General features: G+C 44.9%; 1 protein-coding gene across 30 annotated transcripts in view; it reads right to left on the reverse strand.

Annotated features, from left to right (window-relative positions):
* Positions 1-23,139, reverse strand: part of LOC119854023 (ankyrin repeat domain-containing protein 26-like) — a 187,900-nt gene that overhangs the window by 16,654 nt on the left and 148,107 nt on the right. For 28 of the 30 annotated variants that reach the window (XM_043495587.1, XM_043495497.1, XM_043495595.1 and 25 more), the window contains one exon: positions 20,174-20,420. In XM_043495587.1, coding sequence (XP_043351522.1) covers positions 20,174-20,420 — 247 coding nt within the window. Of the gene's footprint in view, positions 1-1,509; positions 1,600-20,173; positions 20,421-21,277; positions 21,491-23,139 lie in introns of those variants that run through there. The other 2 variants (XM_043495532.1, XM_043495568.1) reach the window with 2 other exon arrangements.

A 23,139-nucleotide genomic window follows, 5' to 3' on the forward strand; every position in this document is an offset into this window, starting at 1 on the left:
CAATAAGAGAGAACCGAGGAAGGGTAATGGGTTGCTCTGCCCTTTTATGTCCTTACACAGGAGCATGAGGCAGCACAGGGTGCATGTGTGGCCCAGATGGACACTGCTATTAATTTTTTTTTTAAAGAGTAAGATGCTCCAGGGAAGCCCCAGAAGAAAATGATATCATAATTACACCAAGCAGCAGCAACAAAGTCAATGTCTTGAGAAGAGGGAGGTTATTTAAGACAGAGTTTGCCCTCCCTTCTTTGAAAACAAGTTCTTGAAGATGGAGTGCATGAAACAGGATGTTTTCCTAGAGGACAAATCCAAGCAATAATGTGGAGAGTGTGCCAAGTAGCTGCATTTGTCTGGATAGATGAAGATGTCTGTGAGGTAAAATGTGGTAGCAGTCTCACCTTGGATCAAGTAAGCCTTGACAAAGCCTTTGGGCCAGCTGGATCACAGAAATGAGGAACACAATCTGACAGCCATCTAGACCACATCCTTTTGGTAACAGCATTGCCCAGGGCAAACTGAGCACCCCCTCAAGAAGTGGTCTACTCCCAGAGACTCAAGGAAACTGGTGTGCTGATCCTTTACAGATACTTTGTTACCACATGGCACATACTGTTTAATGGTAGATATTTTATCTGGATCTGATACGAGATTGGTCAACTTTAAATCAGGAAACTGATTAGAACTATCCAACTTAAAACAGTATTAACATTACTTAAGGTTTTAAAAATATTTTAATTGAAACTACAGCTAATCGACAAACTGACCTGATATAATTAACCATACTACAGTACAGCTGAAGCAAGTGATCATTTTGAAAACTACTGACTATGGTGGAAGCAGCCCTGAGTCCCCAATATATGGTAACAAACAGATCAGTGAGTTGCTGTTCTTGTATTCTTGATGATTTTGGGGTTTGTAGCCCAAGAGTGGAGCTCTGTCAAGAGAATTCTTAGTGGAGAAATGATTGTCTGTTGATCTTATTAACTGCCTATTGTTAACAGTGCTCAGATCTCAGTACCCACTAAAAGGGGAAATAATAGAAACTAGTTGATTTGTCATAGCCTCATTTCAACCAGTAATGAGTTAGTGAATGGAGAAAAAATTCCTATAATTGGTTTCATTTAATTCTTTTAAAATAAGTTATGATCAAAGCATTTAAATACACTATTATAAAAACCTTAAGGTAAGCAGAGATTAAAGTAAACCAGCAGTGAGAAGCTCACCAATTTTGGTGGCTGTTGTCAAAGATCTCCGTCTCATGTGCTGCTTTGAGATTGCATTATCTGGTGGCAATGTGATGCACCAAGAGGTAGGACAAGGAATTAATGTCCTCATGCAGGTCAAAGCAGGAAAGAAAGTAGGTGTATTATGAGCACACATGCACATGTGTGCACTGTCAAGAGCAGTGCAGAGGTATATCCCTGGTGCTTCCCTTTTCTGTATCTTATATACACACACACTGCAAAATCTAGTAAGACATAAAAAATCACTAACCTAAAAGTTGTCTGTATCTTCTTTTCCTGCTTACATTTCTTTATTCTGATTTTCTCTACTTCCATTTCCACTTTCTTTCCCTTCTCTGTCTCTCTTTTTCTGCTTCTTTAAAAAAACACAACTCTTACCCCTTTTTGTTTAAGCTGGAACAGCACTCTTTCTTTTATCTATATAGAACAGATTCCTCCCTTCCCCTTGTTCTTCCTGTTATTTATTCTGTTCCATTTTCTCCCTGCTGCTCTTCATTCCCTCCCTTCTACTCCTATCCCAACTCATATTCTTCCTTGTTTGGCTGCTTCCTCCCCTTTGCCCTTCAACTTTTCTGTCTCCCATTTCTAATCTTTGCTTTCTTACTTCCTTCTTTCTGGATTGCCTATCCCCTGCTGCTTGCTTTTTTTGCCATCGGTTAGTTCTTCAATAGACAACATGTCCATAGTCTGTCCTAAATATATGCTCGTAATTATCAAGAGAACGTTTCCCTCTTTAGATTTGCCACTGCTACTCAATTCATATTGGTTTGTCCTGAAGCCATTTTCTCAGGTTCAGTAAGCAGACACGTTTTTAACAGGATGCTGATTAAATGGATTCTACTGTAGAACTAAACTGAAGAACTTGTCACTGAAGTGACAAAAAATATTTCTCAGCTCCTACCAATGGTGAAGTGAATGGGGGGGAAAAAAGAGAGAAACTAAGACTGAGCTGAAAGCAAAGTCTTATTCACAGAAGGGAACTGAGAGATATTTTGTGAAGAATCCCGTACTCAAGTTTTCTAAATATAGTTTGGTGGTTCCTGAGCCTCATAGTAGGAGGCCAATGCATTCTTCATAGAGTGAAGATCATGCATTGAACATGTGATCCCTGTTAGGCTAAATGCTGAGCAGTTCAAGAGATTCTGTGAACCCATTTAATGAAGAAAAGACAGTTACCTTTTCCGTAACTACTGTTCTTCGAGATGTGTTGCTCATGTCCATTCCGTATTAGGTGTGTGTGCTTACCACATGCACGGGTGCCAGAAGTTTTTCCCTCAGCAGTATCCGTAGGGGACCGGCTCTGGTGCCTTCTGGAGTGGCGCCCGCATGGCACGGTATAAGGGGTGCCACTGGCTCCCCTCACCCTCAGTTCCTTCTTGCTGGAAACTCTGACAGTGGAGAAGGAGGGCGGGTTGTGGAATGGACATGAGCAACACATCTCGAAGAACACCAGCTGCAGAAAAGGTAACTGTCTTTTCTTCTTCGAATGCTTGCTCATGTCCTTTCCATATTAGGTGACTCCAAAGCAGTGCCCCAGAGTTCATGGATATGTCGATTGCAACATAGCTCTGTCAAATCCAGCATCATCTCCGGCCTGGTGAGTGATGGCATAATGAGCCATGAACACGTGGACAGAGGACCACGTTGCAGCTGTACAGATGTCCTGGATAGGGATGTGCACCAGGAAGGCCGCCGAAGGCGCCTGTACTCTTGTCAAGTGGGCTCTGACAATTGATGATGGTGGAACCCCCGCCAGGTTGTAACATGTCCTTATGGACAAGGTGATCCAATTGGCAATCCTCTGGGAGAACACGGGAAGGCCTTTCATTCTATCTGCTGTAGCGATGAAGAGCTGAGTTGATTTACGGAAAGGCTTGGTACATTCTAAATAAAAAGCCAATACCCTTTGGATGTCCAGCACATGCAGATGCCTCTCTTCACTGGTCTTGTGTGGTTTGGGACAGAACACCGGGAGGAAGATGTTCTGGTTCATATGGATACCAACTTCATCAGGAAGGCCTGGTGGGGCTGCAGATGAGCCGTGTCTTTGTAGAAGAAGTTCTGAGGTCAAGGCTTTAATTTCAGATTTAATTTAATTTTTAAATTTTTAATTTAATCCTGCCAACGTCACTGCCACTAGGAACATGACCTTCCATGATAGGTGGGAAATGGAGCAAGAACGCAGCGGCTCAAAGGGCGGACCGGTGAGCCTAGAGAGGATCAAGTTAAGAGGACTATGGGACAGGAGCCCGCACCTGCAGGAAGAGTCTCTCGAGCCCTCTCAAGAATCAGATCGTCATGTCATGAGAAAACACTGTCTGTCCTTGGATCAGTTGGTGAAAAGCAGAGATGGCCCCGAGATGCACTCTAATAGAAGAGTGTGCCAGGCCCTGCTTCCTCAAATGGAGCAGGTAGTCCAGGACAGCCTGTATGGAAGAACGTGAGGGAGAGATGCAGCGTTCGGATGCCCAGCGGGAAAACCTCGTCCACTTAGCCAGGTAAGTCAGTCTGGTTGAAGGCTTTCTACTCTCCAGGAGGATCTGCTGGACTCCTTCTGAACAGGTCTGTTCCTCTGGGTTCAGCCACACAGCATCCATGCCAAGAGGTGGAGGGACTTGAGGTTGGGGTGTAGGAGCCAACCATGGTCCTGTGACAGCAGGTCCAGACAGTTGGGCAGGGGCCAGGGTGGGGCCACTGACAAGTTCATGAGCATGACGAACCAATGCTGGCGAGGCCATGCCGGGGCGATCATGACAACCTGCACATTGTCTCTCTTGATCTTTGCCAGGATCCTGCTGATGAGTGGAATCAGAGGGAATGCATACATCAGGCTCCCTGACCACAACAGGAGGAAAGCATCGGAGAGGGAGCCCTTGCTCAGACCTTGCCAAGAACAAAACCGGTGCATTTCCTGTTCTGTCTGGTAGTGAACAGGTCCACTTGGGGAGTTCCCCACCTTTGGAAGATCATGCAGGCTACTTCTAGATGGAGTGACCACTAATGGTGAGAGGAGAAGTCCTTCCTGACCTGGTCTGCCAGCATATTCTTGACACGGGCAAAGTGACAAGTTTCCAGGTGGATTTCGTGGCTGATGCAGAAGTCCCATAGATAGAGTGCCTTTTGACAGAGAGCCGATGAGCGCGCTCCCCCTTGCCTGTTGATGTAGAACATCGAGGTTGTGTTGTCCATCAGGACTTGTACCACCTTGCCCAAGAGGTGGGACAGGAAGAATGCACGGCAGCCGGACTGCTCGGAGCTCTTTGATGTTTATATGCAACCTCACCTCCTTTGGGGACCACATTCCCTGTGTCTGGCCGTTGCCGAGGTGCGCACCCCAGCCGAAGTCTGAGGCGTCTGACACCAACTCGATGGAGAGAAGGGGTTTGTTGAATGGAACCCCATCCGGACTTCCCCTCAGTTGGTCCACCATTGCAGCGAGGTAAGTATTGCCTGTGGAATGGTAATGATCGTTTCTAGGGGGTGCTGGGACTGGGAATAGACCGTCCCCAGCCACAGTTGCAGGAGCTGCACCCAGAGCCTGGCAAGGTGGATCACGTAAGTGCAGGTTGCCATGTGACCCAGCAGGTGTATACAGACCCTGGCTGTAGTCAAAGGGAACGTGGAGATTTCCGTGATGAGGTTTGTCAATGCGTGGAACCTTTCCAGTGGCAGGAACACCGTGGTGCAGGTCGAGTCGAGGACTGTTCCAATGAACTCTATCCTCTGCTAACTGCTAACGGCACTAATTTCAGAGTAGCAGCCGTGTTAGTCTGTATTCGCAAAAAGAAAAGGAGTACTTGTGGCACCTTAGAGACTAACAAATTTATTAGAGCATAAGCTTTCGTGAGCTACAGCTCACTTCATCGGATGCATTTGGTGGAAAAAACAGAGGAGAGATTTATATACACACACACAGAGAACATGAAACAATGGGTTTATCATACACACTGTAAGGAGAGTGATCACTTAAGATAAGCCATCACCAACAGCAGGGGGGGGAAAGGAGGAAAACCTTTCATGGTGACAAGCAGGTAGGCTAATTCCAGCAGTTAACAAGAATATCAGAGGAACAGTGGGGGGTGGGGTGGGAGGGAGAAATACCATGGGGAAATAGTTTTACTTTGTGTAATGACTCATCCGTTCCCAGTCTCTATTCAAGCCTAAGTTAATTGTATCCAGTTGGCAAATTAATTCCAATTCAGCAGTCTTTCGTTGGAGTCTGTTTTTGAAGCTTTTTTGTTGAAGTATAGCCACTCTTAGGTCTGTGATCGAGTGACCAGAGAGATTGAAGTGTTCTCCAACTGGTTTTTGAATGTTATAATTCTTGACATCTGATTTGGCACCCTGACAGCAGGATTGTCTGGCTATGTAGACTCCCTCCTCAGGCCCTTCGTTACCAGCACTCCCAGCTATCTTCGAGACACCACCGATTTCCTGAGGAAACTACAGTCCATTGGTGATCTTCCTAAAAACACCATCCTAGCCACTATGGATGTAGAAGCCCTCTACACCAACATTCCACACAAAGATGGACTACAAGCCGTCAGGAACAGTATCCCCGATACTGTCACGGCTAACCTGGTGGCAGAACTTTGTGACTTTGTCCTGACCCATAACTATTTCACATTTGGTGACAATGTATACCTTCAAATCAGCGGCACTGCGATGGGTACCCGCATGGCCCCACAGTATGCCAACATTTTTATGGCTGACTTAGAACAACGCTTCCTCAGCTCTCGTCCCCTAATGCCCCTACTCTACTTGCGCTACATTGATGACATCTTCATCATCTGGACCCATGGAAAAGAAGCTTTTGAGGAATTCCACCATGATTTCAACAATTTCCATCCCACCATCAACCTCAGCCTGGACCAGTCCACACAAGAGATCCACTTCCTGGACACTACGGTGCTAATAAGCGATGGTCACATAAACACCACCCTATATCGGAAACCTACTGACCGCTATTCCTACCTACATGCCTCTAGCTTTCATCCAGATCATACCACTCGATCCATTGTCTACAGCCAAGCGCTACGATATAACCGCATTTGCTCCAACCCCTCAGACAGAGACAAACACCTACAAGATCTCTATCATGCATTCCTACAACTACAATACCCACCTGCTGAAGTGAAGAAACAGATTGACAGAGCCAGAAGAGTACCCAGAAGTCACCTACTACAGGACAGGCCCAACAAAGAAAACAACAGAACGCCACTAGCCATCACCTTCAGCCCCCAACTAAAACCTCTCCAACGCATCATCAAGGATCTACAACCTATCCTGAAGGACGAGCCATCGCTCTCTCAGATCTTGGGAGACAGACCAGTCCTTGCTTACAGACAGCCCCCCAATCTGAAGCAAATACTCACCAGCAACCACACACCACACAACAGAACCACTAACCCAGGAACCTATCCTTGCAACAAAGCCCGTTGCCAACTCTGTCCACATATCTATTCAGGGGATACCATCATAGGGCCTAATCACATCAGCCACACTATCAGAGGCTCGTTCACCTGCGCATCTACCAATGTGATATATGCCATCATGTGCCAGCAATGCCCCTCTGCCATGTACATTGGCCAAACTGGACAATCTCTACATAAAAGAATGAATGGACACAAATCAGACGTCAAGAATTATAACATTCAAAAACCAGTTGGAGAACACTTCAATCTCTCTGGTCACTCGATCACAGACCTAAGAGTGGCTATACTTCAACAAAAAAGCTTCAAAAACAGACTCCAACGAGAGACTGCTGAATTGGAATTAATTTGCAAACTGGATACAATTAACTTAGGCTTGAATAGAGACTGGGAATGGATGAGTCATTACACAAAGTAAAACTATTTCCCCATGGTATTTCTCCCTCCCACCCCACCCCCCACTGTTCCTCTGATATTCTTGTTAACTGCTGGAATTAGCCTACCTGCTTGTCACCATGAAAGGTTTTCCTCCTTTCCCCCCCCTGCTGTTGGTGATGGCTTATCTTAAGTGATCACTCTCCTTACAGTGTGTATGATAAACCCATTGTTTCATGTTCTCTGTGTGTGTGTATATAAATCTCTCCTCTGTTTTTTCCACCAAATGCATCCGATGAAGTGAGCTGTAGCTCACGAAAGCTTATGCTCTAATAAATTTGTTAGTCTCTAAGGTGCCACAAGTACTCCTTTCCTAACGGCACTAATGTTGACTTTTTGTCATTCACCAGTAGGCCCAGAGAGTGGCACATGGCTTGAAGCACCGGGACATCCCTTTGAACTTGAGACTTGGAGCTGCCCTTGACGAGCCAGTCATCGAGGTATGGGTAGATCTGGATACCCTGTCATCTGAAGTAAGCTACTACCACCGACATGCACTTGGTAAACACTCTCAGTGCTGTCGCCAACCCAAATGGGAGAACCGCAAACTGGTAGTGGTGGGGCCCCACTGTAAACCGGAGGAAGCGTTTGTGTCCTTGAAAGTTTGTTATGTGGAAGTATGCGTCTTTCAAGTCGACGGTGGCATACAAGTCTCCCGGATGCAGGGAGGGGATAATAGAAGCCAGGGAAACCATGTGGAACTTTAACTTCTTTAGGTACTTGTTGAGGTCTCGCAGGTCCAGGATGGGCTGTAGACTGCCCTTGGCCTTTGGGATTAAAAAATACCAGGAACAGAACCCCTTGTTCCTGTAGTCAAGAGAAACTTCCTCCACCACTCTCAGCTGTAGCAACCCGTTTACCTTCTGTGTGAGGAGACTTTCGTGAGGGGGGTCCCTGAAGAGGGACAGGGAAGGCAGATGGGAAGGGGGGGTTAGAAAGGAACTGGAGGGTATAACCCTGCTCCACCATGCTGACAACCCATCAGTCCGAGGTTATAGTGGTCCAAGAAGGGAGGAAAAGGGAAAGGCGGTTGGAGAACACTGGGACAGATGGATCCGGGGAATAGTCTGGTAGGTTGCCCTCGGGCACATCCACAAAATGACTGTTTGGCCCCTTGCTTGGCACAGGTCGAGCCCAACTGGACAGAGGGTGGAGGCGGGTGGCACCAATGGTGCTTGTAGCCTTTGGCTCGTTTGTGAGGCTGGTCCTGCCAAGGCTGGCTCCCCTGGCCCTGAGGCTGCTGCGATTTGAACCGCTTACGTGCTGGGGTTGGGACATAAAGACCCAGGGTTTTCAAGGTGGAGTGGGAGTCCTTAAGGCCATGGAACTTGCTGTCTGTTTGCTCCGCAAATAGGGCTCAGCCATCGGTCCTTCATTGACTGCTGAGCCTCAGAGGGCAACTCAGAGAGGAGCAGCTAGGAGGCTTGCCGCATGGAGATAGTGGAAGCCATGGTGCGGGCAGCAGCATCAGCAGTATTCAAAGCCGCCTGGAAGGCTGCCCTGGCCATGGTCATGCCCTCATCGAGGATTGCTCGGAACTCCTTCTTGGAAGCCTTGGGGAGTGACCCTTCGAACTTGGCCGTGGCTTGCCACATATTAAAGTCATATCGGCCAAGGAGGGCTTGGTGGTTGGCCACTCTCAGCTGAAGGCTGGAGGATGAATAAATCTTAAGCCCAAAGAGATCCAACCTCCTCTAGTCTTTATTTTGGGGGTGGCTCTGGGTTGTCCTTGACTCTCTTTGTGATTAACCACCTCTACCACAAGGGAATTGGGGGCCCCGTAGGAGGAGAAGTACTCATGCCCCTTGTTTGGCACAAAGTACTTGCATTCAGCCCTCTTAGAGATAGGGACCAGGGAAGAGGGGGTTTGCCACAGGGCATTAGTGATTTTGGATACCCCTTCATGAAGGGGTATGGCCACCCTGGCAGGAACCAAGGAGCAGAGGACATCAAACGGAGTCTGAGGGCTCTTCCAGTTCCTCTGCCTGAAGCCCCAGGATGGACGCGACCATTTTCAAAGGTTTGTGGTGCACTTTGGTGTCACCTTGAGGAACTGGGTGAGGGGGCCCCGTCTGACAAGGTTTCAGTGCTGATGATGCAGGTATCGGGGCTAGCCCTGTGGTCACTGCAGGTATCGGGGCAGTGCACGTATCGGGGCTAGCCCTGTGGTCAGGGAACCTCGTTTAGTGCCGGAGGTATAAACAGAGCGGTTGGTACCGGGTGACCAGGATCGGGTGGAATGGTGGCTCTTGTCTGACCGGTGCCCATCACTGTGTCCCGAAGCCAACCTGTCCGAACGAGACAGGCATCTTGGTTGGGATCTCGGGGACTGATAGCGTTCAGCGGATCTGCGTCAGAGACCTGGCGATTCACGCCTCACTCTACTTGACCTGTACTGGGACGTCGAACGGGACCGGGAGCTAATAGGGGCTGGTTGCCGGGAGGATCTTCCTGGGTAAGGTGACCAACTGCTAGGAGATGGGCGATGATGATCTGGTGATCTGTGATCTCTGATCCTTGATCAGTCCCCGTGATTGGTACCGGGCCCTTGGAGACAGTCGGGGCCGGTCCAAGAGTTCTTGCCAGGTAGCGCGTGCCTCAGAGGATCTGTGCCAATCTACCGGCGAGGTACACCTTGAGTCCCTCGATCGGTGCCCCCTGTGCGGAGACCAAAGAGGGCTCTGCTAAGCCTGCGTCTCTAGTCCTGAGGCATGACGGCTTCTGGTGGGTGCGCAATGGCGGGATGTCCCTCTCGATCGGGAACAGTGCTGCTGAAGTGGGGACACCCGCATAGGTCCCAGCACAGGTTTTCCCCAAGACCGGGGTACTGCTGGAGCCGGTGTGGGCAGCACAGGGACCATAAGGCTCTCCTGAGCTGCTTGAAGAGCTTCGGGCATCAATGGCACCTGAAGCTGGCTGGGGCCTGCACCGCTATCCGGAGTCACAGGCGAGGGATGGGCTACACTGCTTGACCTGAGCTGGGGCCCGACTTCCTGAAGGGGGCATTGAGCTGCCTGGCATGGGTCGTGGCTCACGCCCAGCCCTCTCCTTTTCCTTACGGGAGGTAGGAGATCTTCCCCTCCCAGTCTTTTTCGGCTTCTTGACTAGAGCCATGGAGTGGGATCAGTAATGGCTCGTAGACAGTACCAGCCAAGCACTGCGCATGGAGTCCGCGGTGCTGGATGTGGAGTCAGACCATTGCTCCGGTGCCGGAGTAAATGCCGACTCCATTAGGAGCTTTTTCAGACAGATATCATGCTCCTTCTTCGTCCTAGGTTTAAAGGACTTACAGATCTGACACTTGTCACTTACGTGCCCCTCGCCTAAGCACCTTAGGCAGCTGGGATGTGGATTGCTGGTGGGCACAGGCCCTTTGCAACAGTCGCAGGGCTTAAAGCCTGGGGACCAGGGCATGCCCCATCCCCTTGCTGACTCCCGTTGGGACTAACGAAGCGTTTGAGTACTACTACTAAGGGTAACAAAGAAACTACTAACTATATTACAGGTTTTCGAAGTTCGTGTGAAACAATGCTAGCTGAAGCAGCAGATGTTCCAACACCATCTCTGGTGGCAAGAAGCAACTAAGGGTGGGGGTAGCTGGCGGTGCCCCTTATACTGCACCATGCGGGCACTAGAGCCAGTCTGGATACTGCTGAGGGAAAAAACTTCCATTACCGGTGCATGTGGCGAGCACACACACCTAATATGGAATGGACCTGAACAAGCACTTGAAGAAGAAAGAGTAGTTACTTATCTTACTGTAACTGTGTTTTTTTGTGATGCGTTGTTTGCACAAATTCCACCTTGAACATGCATGTGCCCCACGTGCACAATATCAAATTCTTTTAAAATATCAATATCCATTGGGGCTGCTCCTGAGTCCTGGGAGCTCTCAAAACCATCATAACCAAGGATATAAGGGATGGGACAACCTCAACCACTTTTCAGTTTCTTCACTGATAAAGAATCCCACGTAACAGGACTTTGAATTAGCAAGGACAGAGGGCAGGTTGTGGAATCTGTGTGGACAATACATATTGATGAACCTCACTTACTGACTGTAAAGTTAAGTAACCTTTCTTTTTTGAGTAACTGTCCACACAGATTTCCATCCCACCATCAACCTCAGCCTGGACCAGTCCACACAAGAGATCCACTTCCTGGACACTACGGTGCTAATAAGCGATGGTCACATAAACACCACCCTATATCGGAAATCTACTGACTGCTATTCCTACCTACATGCCTCTAGCTTTCATCCAGATCACACCACACGACCCATTGTCTACAGCCAAGCTCTACGATATAACCGCATTTGCTCCAACCCCTCAGACAGAGACAAACACATACAAGATCTCTAACATGCATTCTTACAACTACAATACCCACCTGCTGAAGTGAAGAAACAGATTGACAGAGCCAGAAGAGTACCCAGAAGTCACCTACTACAGGACGGGCCCAACAAAGAAAATAACAGAATGCCACTAGCCATCACCTTCAGCCCCCAACTAAAACTTCTCCAACCCAGCATCAAGGATCTACAACCTATCCTGAAGGACGACCCATCAGTCTCACAGATCTTGGGAGACAGGCCAGTCCTTGCTTACAGACAGCCCCCCAATCTGAAGCAAATACTTATCAGCAACCACACAACAGAACCACTAACCCAGGAACCTATCCTTGCAAGAAAGCCTGTTGCCAACTCTGTCCACATATCTATTCAAGGGACACCAACATGGGGCCTAACCACATCAGCCACACTATCAGAGGCTCGTTCACCTGCACATCTACCAATGTGATATATGCCATCATGTGCCAGCAATGCCCCTCTGCCATGTACATTGGTCAAACGGGACAGTCCCTACGTAAAAGAATGAATGGACACAAATCAGTCGTCAAGAATTATAACATTCAAAAACCAGTTGGAGAACACTTCAATCTCTCCGGTCACACAATTACAGACCTGAGAGTGGCTATCCTTCAACAAAAAAAACTTCAAAAACAGACTCCAACGAGAGACTGCTGAATTGGAATTAATTTGCAAACTGGATACAATTAACTTAGGCTTGAATAGAGAGTGGGAGTGGATGGGTCATTACATAAAGTAAAACTATTTCCCCATGTTATTTCTCCCCCCACCCCACCCCCCACTGTTCCTCAGACGTTCTTGTTAACTGCTGGAAATGGCCCACCTTGATTATCACCACAAAAGGTTTTCCTCCTTCCCCCCCTCCTTCCTGCTGGTAATAGCTCATCTTAAGTGATCACTCTCCTTACAGTGTGTATGATAAAACCCATTGTTTCATGTTCTCTCTGTGTGTATATAAATCTCCCCACTGTATTTTCCACTGAATGCATCCGATGAAGTGAGCTGTAGCTCACGAAAGCTTATGCTCAAATAAATTTGTTAGTTTCTAAGGTGCCACAAGTACTCCTTTTCTTTTTTGCGAATACAGACTAACACGGTGGCTACTCTGAAACAGATTTCACTGTTGGTGATAAGTAGGGCTGTCAATTAATCGCAGTTAACTCATGCGATTAACTCAAAAAATTAATTGCAATTAAAAATGAATCGTGATTAATCGCAGTTTTTATTGCAGTGTTAAACAATAGAATGCCAATTGAAATTTATTAAATATTTGTGGATGTTCTTCTACATTTTCAAATATATTGTTTTCAATTACTACTAACACAGACCACAAAGTGTACAGTGCTCACTTTATATTATCATTTTTGATGGCAAATAGTTGCACTGTAAAAATGATAAATAAAAGAAATAGTATTTTTCAGTTCAGCTCATACAAGTACTCTAGTGCAATCTCGATCGTGAAAGTGCAACTTACAAATGTAGACTTTTTTGCTACATAACTGCACTCAAAAACAAAACAATGTAAAACTTTAGAGCCTACAAGTCCACTCACTGCTACTTCTTGTTCAGCCAATCACTAAGACAAACAAGTTTGTTTACATTTACGGGAGATAATGCTGCCCATTTCTTATTTACAATGTCACGTGACAGTGAGAACAGGTGTTCACATGACATTTTTGTAGCTGCTATTGCAAGGTATTTACATGCCAGATATGCTAAATATTTGTATGCCCCTTCATGCTTCGGCCACCATTCCAAAGGACATGCTTCTATGCTGATGATGCTTGTTAAAAAAATAATGAATTAATTCATTAAATAGTGACTGAACTCCTCGGGGAGGAGGAGGGGGAGAATTGTATGTCTCCTGCTGTTTTACCCATATTCTGCCATATATTTCTTGTTTTAGCAGTCTCAGATGATGACCCAGCAGTTGTTTTTCGTTTTCACAGCAGATTGACAAAACACAAAGACAGTACCAATGTGAGATTTCTAAAGATAGCTATAGCACTTGACCCAAGGTTTAAGAATCTGAAGTGCCTTCCAAAATCTGAGAGGAATGAGATGTGGAGCTATGTGTTCAGAAGTCTTAAAAGAGCAACACTCTGATGTGGAAACTATAGAACCCGAACCACCAAAAAAGAAAATCAACCTTCTGCTGGTAGCATCTGACACAGACGTTGAAAACGAACATCTTTTGGTCCGCACTGCTTTGGATCATTATCAGGCAGAACCTGTCATCAGCATGGATGCATGTCCTCTGGAATGGTGGTAAAAGAATGAAGGGACATATGAATCTTTACAGCATCTGGCTCCTACATATCTTGCAACACCGGCTACAACAGTGCCATGTGAAAACCTGTTCTCATTTTCAGGTGACATTGTAAATCAGAAGCGGGAAACATTATCTCCTGCAAATGTAAACAAACTTCTTTGACTGAGCGATTGGTTAAACAAGAAGTAAGACTGAGTGGGCTTGTAGGCTCTAAAGTTTTATATTGTTTTATTTTTGAATGCAGGTTTTTTTGGTACATAATTCTATATGGGTAAGTTCAACTTTCATGATAAAGAGATTACACTACAGTACTTGTATTAGGTGAACTGAAAAATACTATTTCTTTTGATTTTTACATGCAAATATTTGTAATAAAGAATAAACAAAGTGAGCACTGTACACTTTGTACTCTGTGTTGTCACTGAAATCAATATACAGTATTTGAAAATGTAGAAAGCATCCAAAATATTTAAATAAATGGTATTCTATTATTGTTTAACAGCACGATAAATCATGATTAATTTATTTAATCGCTTGACAGCCCTAGTGATAAGCAAGCAGTATCCTGTGCCCAGATTATGTAAAGGAGTCATATTTAAGTACTGATTGAAGAATCACCTGACCAAAGCTTGCATCTGATCTAGAGGCTTGAATGGTAAAAGTATGGACTGAACTCCATATAACTCCTCTACATATCTCAGTCATTGGGTCCATTAAAAGAGGCAGTGTAGGCCCAGTGGACTCGAATCAAATGAGACCAGATGTGTCTAGGGTAATATAATTCTTTAATAATACATACCAAGTATGTATATTGTTCAAAATCTATTTAGACAATCTCTGCAAGGATATCTGTTGTCCCCTCATCTGTCCTACAAAAGTACTGAACAGTCTCAGTGAAGCTCTAATCAATCTATCTAGTTCTGTCCAAATAAAAAGACTGCTCTAACTACATCCAGTGTGTAAAGGTTTGCTTCGGCAGGTGAAGAATGAGGTTTGGGGAAAAAGACTGGCAGATGAAGAAACTCATTAATGTGGAAGTCTAAGACTACCTTAGGCAGCAATTTCAGATAAGACCAAAGAGTGACTTTGTCCTTGTGAATGATGTTATAAAGAGGGCCTGCTTTAAAGGCCTGAATCACCCATATGCTTCTGGACAGGGGCATGGACACTGGGAAGGCCACATCTTCACTGAGATGTGATGGAAGGAGCAGGTAATCATGGGCTTGAAGGAAGAACCTATTAAACTAGACATTGCAATCAGATCGCAAGGGACAGGGACTGGTGGAAAACCTTAGTCCTTTCAGCAATTTTTCGACAGTTGGGTGACAAAATATCATGTAGCTTTATACTGGGGGATAATTTGCTGAGATTGCAGCCAACTGGACTCTAACCAAGCACAGGGATAGTCCTGATTGCTTTAACAAGAGCAAATAATCTATATTTGAAACTATTGTCTAGAGAGGTGAGCAGTGATGTTGTTCAGCCTAAATAAACAATTGTTTCCATTTGGACTGGTAAGTTTTCCTTGCTGAAGGCTTTATGTTTCTGAAGCAAGACGAGTCGGATTGCTGCAAAACAGCTCCTTTCTGTAGGTGTCAGTCAACCAGACTCCAAACTGCCAGGTGCAGGGTCTATGGGTCTGGATGGAGGACCTGGGTATTGTTCTGAGACAGCAGGTTGGGTAAAACCAGTTAGGTGATTGGCTTCTGAACAGACAGTTCAATCAGGTGCAAACAAAACAACTGCCTGGATTAAGCTGGGCTATCATGGTTTTATCTGAACTTCCAAGTGTGCTCGGAATCATGTGTACTGGTGGAAAAGCATACATCACCCCTGGTGTCCAAGGGATGAGGAAGGTATCTGTGAGGATCCCAGACTCCTGCCTTCTCTAGAGCAAAATCTTGGACATTTGTTGTTATGGCATATAGCAAGCAGGTCTACTGTCAGAGACCCTCATCTGTACAAGATAGCCCAGGGAGTCAAACACTTGAGGGACCATTCACAAATCTCCAAGAGTCCTCTGCTGAGGCAGACTACAGCATGTTTTAATGCCCCAGAGGATGAATAGTTAGTGGGATGACATGATGCTGAATGCTCCAAGTACGACTTCCTGGCACAGAGGGGATGGCTGGGCTTCTCCTTACCTGTTGATGTAACACTTTACAATGGTGTTGTTGGTAAGCACTTGAAAGCCCCTGAAAGAGAGGCAGAAAGGACCTTGCATGCCAAACAAATTGTTCTGAGTTCTAGCATAGCAATGTGTAAGGAGGATTCAGGAGGATTCATTTCTGTTGAATCTGAAGTTGATTCAGGTGTGCTCCCCACCCTTAAGTGGAGGTGTCCATGATTAATCTTTGATGGAAGGGATGTGGAAAATGGAACTTTCCAACACACTTATTTTGCTGGGCCCACCAATCAAATGATCACAGGACTTCTGTGTGGCCCTTCTTGTCCACGCTGCACTGAGCAGATACACTGATTTCAACCACACTTCAAGTGGACAAAAGTGAAGCGTGGCAAAATCTTTAGAGAAGTTCTCACTTGCGTTATGAAATGCACCTGGAACTGCTATATGATGTCTGATCTCTGTTGCGGTTGGTATGTCTTTGCTAACCTGGAATCTAAACATTGCCCCTGTGAGTTCAATGCATTGTGTTGGAGTTAGTGTGGATTTGTTTTTGTTGACCATTGAGTCCCAGAAGGCTGAAGAGAGCTAGAGTTTTTTGTACGGAGTAGGTGACTTGTTGAGGGGACTGATTAATGTGGAAATCAGATGAAGCCTAAGGGTGACTAAGGTATATTTTGTGTGATACTCCCAGCACAATGTGAAAGTAGCTGTGAACCAGCCCATGGGATCCAAAGAGGGGATAACAGAGGCTAAGGTGACCATCCTGAATTTGAAAAATTGAACAAAAGGACTGAGATGTTGAAGATTCAGGTGGGGTCTCCATGCCCCCTTCTTCTTTGGAATCAAGAAGTAGTGGGAGTAGAGCCCTTTTCCTTTGAATCCTTAAGGAACTTCCTCCACTATTCCCAGTGTTAAATTTATTGTCTTAGAAGTGTCTCGTGAGAGGGATCTCTGAGGATGAGCGGGAAGGGTGGGGAGGAGATTGTAACATCTTGAAACTGGATGGGATACCCCTTTTTCATTATCTTGAGGACTGACTGGTCTGAAGTAATCCCAGCCCAAGCTTCTCTGAAATAAAATAGGTGGTTGCCAACATGAATAGAAGGGAGTCGATACACAGGTGGTCCAGCTGGGCTCTCGACATTGCTTTCAGAGATGTTTTGTGACCAACTGTCCCTGTTGCAGGGGTGCCAAGGAAGAGCTCAAGAAATGTCATTGGTGAAAACATTGCCTCTTCCTTGGTGGCTATGAAGTGCGTTGTTGAGGATAGCATTGCTGCTGAATTTATATAAGGACTGCTGACAACATTGTTGTTTACCTCTAAGAGCTGGATCACATAAGCCTCAGTGACTGGAAGGTTCTCTGTATCTTTAAGAAAGTGCAATGCCCCATCAGTGTCACTACTGAACAGTTAATTACCTGGGAAGGGTAGATCCTGTATGGTCACTTAGACTTCATGAGGGATACCAGATGTCTATAGCCAGGACGACCTTCTCATTGTCAAAGCCATAGCTCTGATTCTGATGCATCAAGCACTGCATGGAGCAATGTTCTAGCAGTGAGCTGTCCATCTGTCATGGTTGACCTTAACTCTTCCTAGTATTCACAGGGGAGCTTCTATGTCAAGGTGAAGAGCCTGTCCAAAAAGTGGGCATCATACTTAAAAAGAAGTGCTTGATAACTGGCAACTCCTAGTTGACGATTCGCTGAGAAGTATATTTTTTTGTCTGAAAAAATCTAATTTCTTTGTCTCTTTCTGGGAATGGATTTGGGCTGTTTAGATTTCTCATGAACAGCCTGGACAATCAGGGTACTGAGGTTGGGATTCTAAAAAGTATTTGTGCCCATTAGCTGGCACCTGGTATCTCTTGTTTGTGCACTTGGAAGTTGTGGGGGGAATGGATGCAGGAGTGTCCCAGATGACCTCTGTTGGTTCCAAAACCCCTATATTAATAGGTGAAGTCATTTTGCCTAAAGATGATGGGTGGAGAAAGGCTAATATCTTATGATGCTTTTCTTGGATTATCTCTAATAGGATATCCAATGTTTCTGCTAGTCTCATCAGTTCCTGAAAAACTTTCAACCATACTGAAGAGGATGTAGGAGGAGGGTCAGACGTTTCATCAGCAGGTGAGGAGGAAATAGCTAGAGATTGTGAGTGGTCAGAGGAGAGGTCATCTCCACTGAGGTCTTCCTCTCCTTTCAGAAACTGATGATGTCTGGGAGTGGGTACTAGAACTGGCTCAATCTGCTGTGTAGGCAAGAGGTGGTCTTGGTCTGAAGACCACTGAGGAAGCTGGTTTCCCAACATAAGGGTTGATACTGCATGGAGACTAATGAAGCCAGAGTTGGTAGGAGGACGACACATGGGATGGGAGAGTACCAGTTTAGAAGTTCCCTTATCAATTCAGAATACTTGTGGGTGCCTCGTAGGGGCGCCATCATTATGTATGCATCACGGGTTTTCTTGGTGCTGCTGCCATTTGTATGGACCTATCCAGTGCCAGAGAGGAGTCTGCTGCCTGAGTGGTATCAGAAATGGCAAAGTGCTTACTGTGTGAAGTGACTGTCAATGCCGACTTCGGCTTTGATGTACTTGGGTGAGGCTCAGCTTCAAGTGACTGGAGTGTCAGAGCCTCAGGTGAGGACTTAAGTCTTCTGACTGGGAAGGAAGATTTATACGTTCCTGGGTCTGAGGAGCAGTGCTCCTTATGGTCCCTCTCCTGGGTCAATGCCAGAGGAGTGAGTATTCCGAGTGTTCTGTGAGTTTGGGATGACATCATAACTTGCTGGAGTGTGTGTGACTGACTGGATAGAGTAGGTCTCTAAGGTCACTTGCCAGGATCTGAAGATGCATGCATAGACGTCTCCTTGTGATGCAGCTTCAGGGTACTCAGAGATATTTGTGTACCAAGTATCACTCAGCTACGTGTCCTTCTCTTACACCTAAGAGGCATCTTGAATGTCCATCACTGATAGATACTGCTCTCTCGCAGGACAGGCAAATATTGAATCCTGGAGACTTGACTTCAGTCATTCTGAGCCTGTGTAGATGGGGTGAGGGGAGAAGTGTCTAGCTCTTACACAGAGAGATTGGGGGTGTGTGTGTGCAAGAAATCGGATATTAAGTAAAAACTCCCTCCCCCCACAGTGTTAACTAAGCTTATGTAAGCTACCAACTCAATACCAGACAATAGCTCCAAATACTCTCTGTAGATGAAGAGAAGTGGACACCATGGGGTTCCATTTTGTAGCCACAAGCATTAAGAAGGAATTGAGAGGTGGTTGAGGCTGCCCAGCCCATTTTATCCTCAGCTATGGTGGTTGCAAGGGCTCCCAGGCTACAAGCATGGCCCCAATAGACACTGCTATTGAAAAACAATCCAACCTTGCATGCATGGAATCCATACACACTCAAGGTAGAATTTGTGTTGACAGTAACTTGAAGAACAATTAGTTTTACCTTTTAATTATTATTTACCATTCATATTTCAGCAAAAGAGGAAACCAGGCAATAATACAGTACATTTATGGTATTATTTATCTTGCTATATTATGCTACTCTTCAACCTGAGACAGCCCAAAGAGACTAAGCTAAGGAGCTATTAAAGAGTAAATATTTACTGTTCATGGCATAAATTCCTCACCATGGGATATATACTAAATACAGGCAACCCCATTGTACAACATTCTTATAACGGGGCGCAACTGGCCAATATTCATGTGCCTAGTCACTTGCCAAAGAGTGGAGCCCTATGAAGCATGTATATAGCATAAACATTAGGTAGGTAACAGAGGAAGGCAAATGTACCGTTAACTAATACTTGTTCTTCAGAATTTTTGTACCCCTCTTTTAAATTAAAGTTAGCAAGACTGACAACATCATGAGCTTTTTATCTTCACTCTTTCATAATACAAATGATCTTTCTATGTAAATAAATAATATGCACCTGTGTTAGGAGTTTCCTGCAACCTAGGACAAATATTCTTAAGATTTTTTTCTTCTTGTTAGATGTTAATTGCCATATAGTCTGGCTTGTGTGCCTGCTTATTTGCACACAGGCCCATACAGCCCACCGTATGTAAGTACTATAGTCTCTTTTCCCTCTAAAATTATATATTTATTTATTTTCATGATTAATTATTGTGGTTTTCACACTATTAGGTTACAAGCATTGGGATATATATTTTGCATTTAAAATGCATGCTCATTAATAAGACTAAAACAGATAAGACTATGCTTTAACCTAAATTATATAAAAATAATTTAGAATGATATCTGTAATTACTCACCTTAGCCAGATAAGCTTCCACTCTGTTTTTTGAAGATAATGCATTTCCAGTTGGGTTTATGAAACTTCCTCCAAGACCAAGACTTCTATTTAGTGTTAAATTATTGCCGAGATTGCCAAATTGAGTTGTATCCAGGACTGGACTTGCAGAAAGACTTCCATTTACAATGCTGTTAGCAATTAAAGATTTGCTCCTGTGGCGCTCATGAAGGAGTTTTGCATTGGCATCTGCTATCCTTTCATTAGCTCTGTGAAAAATATAGATGTAGTTTTTACTCACACTTTCACAACTAAATGTTATCATCCAAATTTCAAGCTATTTTTAATATATTTCTATAACTGTAAATGATTAAGAATATTAGAAATGAGGAATTACTCAATCCCCTCTATCAGAGAAGTAGCCATGTTAGTCTGTATCCACAAAAATAACAAGGAGTCTGGTGGCACCTTAAAGACTAACAGATTTATTTGGGCATAAGCTTTAGTGGGTAAAAAACCCACTTCTTCAGATGCATGGAGTCCCACGAAAGCTTATGCCCAAATAAATCTGTTAGTCTTTCAGGTGCCACCGGACTCCTCGTTTTTGTCAATTCACTCTGAAGTTTTCTGAGAACCTGATCCTGAAAGAGTCTGAGTGGTCTCTTGGGAACGAATGGGAGTTAGAGATGCTCAGCACTTCTCAGAATTTGACCTCAAGACTATTTATCTTAGATAGTTATAAGTCCCGATTACTATAATCTTTAATGTATTTATATTATCTCACAACACCCTGTGAGAACAGAAAGTAATATTATCTCCATATTAAATAAAGGGGAAACTGAGGCCCAGAGAGAGTAAGCAACTTGCCCAAGATCACAGAGGAAATCTTTGGCAGAGTTGGGAACTAAACCCAGGTCTCCCAAATCCTAGACTATTACCCTAATAACTGGACTGTCCTTCCTTTCAATGTAGTTCCAATCCTGAGAAGTACTGTTATAATGGGAGCTGAACTGATCCTAAACACACCACCAGGTCAGGCTCTTTTTCTAGAGAGCCTTATTCTTATTCAAGTATGGATTGAGGCTGATAGGGTAAGGAAAAAAGAGATTACTCACCCTGGGCAGTAATTGCAGTTCTTTGAGATGTGTCCTCTTATGGGTGCTCCACTTCAGATGTGCATGCGCCCCACACATCTTTAATCTGAGATTTTCATGAGCAGTCTGCATTTGGCCCATGCATGTGCTGCTGATATCCTCATGCCCTGCAGCGAGGCTATATTAGGCTGCATGAGAAAACTGCCCTCAGTTCCTTCTTCATTGCTGCATCTCAGAAGGAAACTCTGAAGCAAAGGGGAAGGAGGGTGGGTAGTGTAGCACCCAAAGAGGGACACATTTAGAAGAACTACAGCTAATGCACAGGGTGAGTAACCTCTCTTTCTTCTTTGAATAATGTCCCCATGGGTGCTCCACTTCAGGTAACTCCCGAGCAGTATCCCCATAAGGAGGAGGAAGCCTCAGAGGAAAGAACTGCATTGCCAACTGTTACATCAGCTCTAGAGGCACTGACTAAGGCGTAGTGCCTGGAGAAGGTATGTACCAAAGACCACGTAGCAGCTCTGCAGATCTGAGATACTGGGACATTTTTAGGTTGAGCTATAGATACAGACTGTGACTTCATTGAGAACTTTTAGATCTGTCTACAAACAAAATGAGCAGTCTAGGAGATTTACAAAACTATTTAATCCTATCTAGGTCGAAGATAACACCCTCTTGACATCTTCAGTATGGAACACAGTCTCCAGATTGGAATTATGTGGTTTTGGAAAGAACACTGGCAAATGACTTGACTCACATGAAACTCAGAAGACACTTTAGGAAGAAACTTGGTGTGTGGTCGTAAAGTAACTTTGTCCTTGCAGAATACTGTGAAAGAAGGGTGTCATAAATACAAAGGGAAAGGTAACCACCTTTCTGTATACAGTGCTATAAAATCCATCCTGGCCAGAGGCAAAGTCCTTTTACCTGTAAAGGGTTAAGAAGTGCAGGTAACCTGGCTGGCACCTGACCCAAAATGACCAATGAGGGGACAAGACACTTTCAAATCTGGAGTGGGGGAAAAGGCTTTTGTCTATCTGTGTGATACCTTTACCGGGAACAGATCAAGGATGCAAGCCCTCCAACTCCTGTGAAGTTAGTAAGTAATGTAGCTAGAAAATGCATTAGGTTTTCTTTGTTTTGGCTTGTGAAATTCGCTGTGCTGGAGGAAATGTGTATTCCTGTTTTTGTGTCTTTTTGTAACTTAAGGTTTTGCCTAGAGGGATTCTCTATATTTTGAATCTGACTGCCGGTAAGATTATCTTCCATTCTGATCTTACAGAGTTGTTCTCTTATCTTTTTTTTGTTCTTCTAATAAAGTTCTGTTTTTTAAGAATCTGACTGGGTTTTTTGAGTCTTAAAAATCCAAGGCTAGTTTGTGCTCATCTTGTTTATTCTCAAGTCTCCCCAGGAAAGGGGGTGTAAGGGCTTGGGGGGATACTTTGGGGAAATAGGAACTCCAAGTGGTCCTTTCCCTGATTGTTTGATAAATCACTTGGTGGTGGCAGCATTTTGCTAATTTTATTTCGCTAATCCAAGAGCAACGACTTTGTGCCTTGGGGAAGTTTTAACTTAAGCTGGTAGAAATAAGCGTAGGGGGTCTTTCATGCGGGTCCCCACATCTGTACCCTAGAGTTCAGAGTGGGGAGGGAACTCTGACAGAGGGTCTACCATGAAGGCCCCATCTCCCCAACTCTGTGGGCTGAGGTAATAGCCACTAAGAAGGCTGTTTTCATGGACAACTTCAGTAAGGAGCGTGACACCATTCGTTCAAAAGGAGATTGCATGAGTCTTTTAAGAGACAAATTAAGGTCCCAAACTGGGGTGGGGATTTTCACCAGTGGGAATGGATTACCCAGACCTTTCATGAACGTTATGGTTGTAGAGTGAGCAA

Source organism: Dermochelys coriacea, chromosome 1 (genome assembly GCF_009764565.3).
Source record: "Dermochelys coriacea isolate rDerCor1 chromosome 1, rDerCor1.pri.v4, whole genome shotgun sequence".
Classification (NCBI taxonomy): domain Eukaryota; kingdom Metazoa; phylum Chordata; order Testudines; family Dermochelyidae; genus Dermochelys; species Dermochelys coriacea.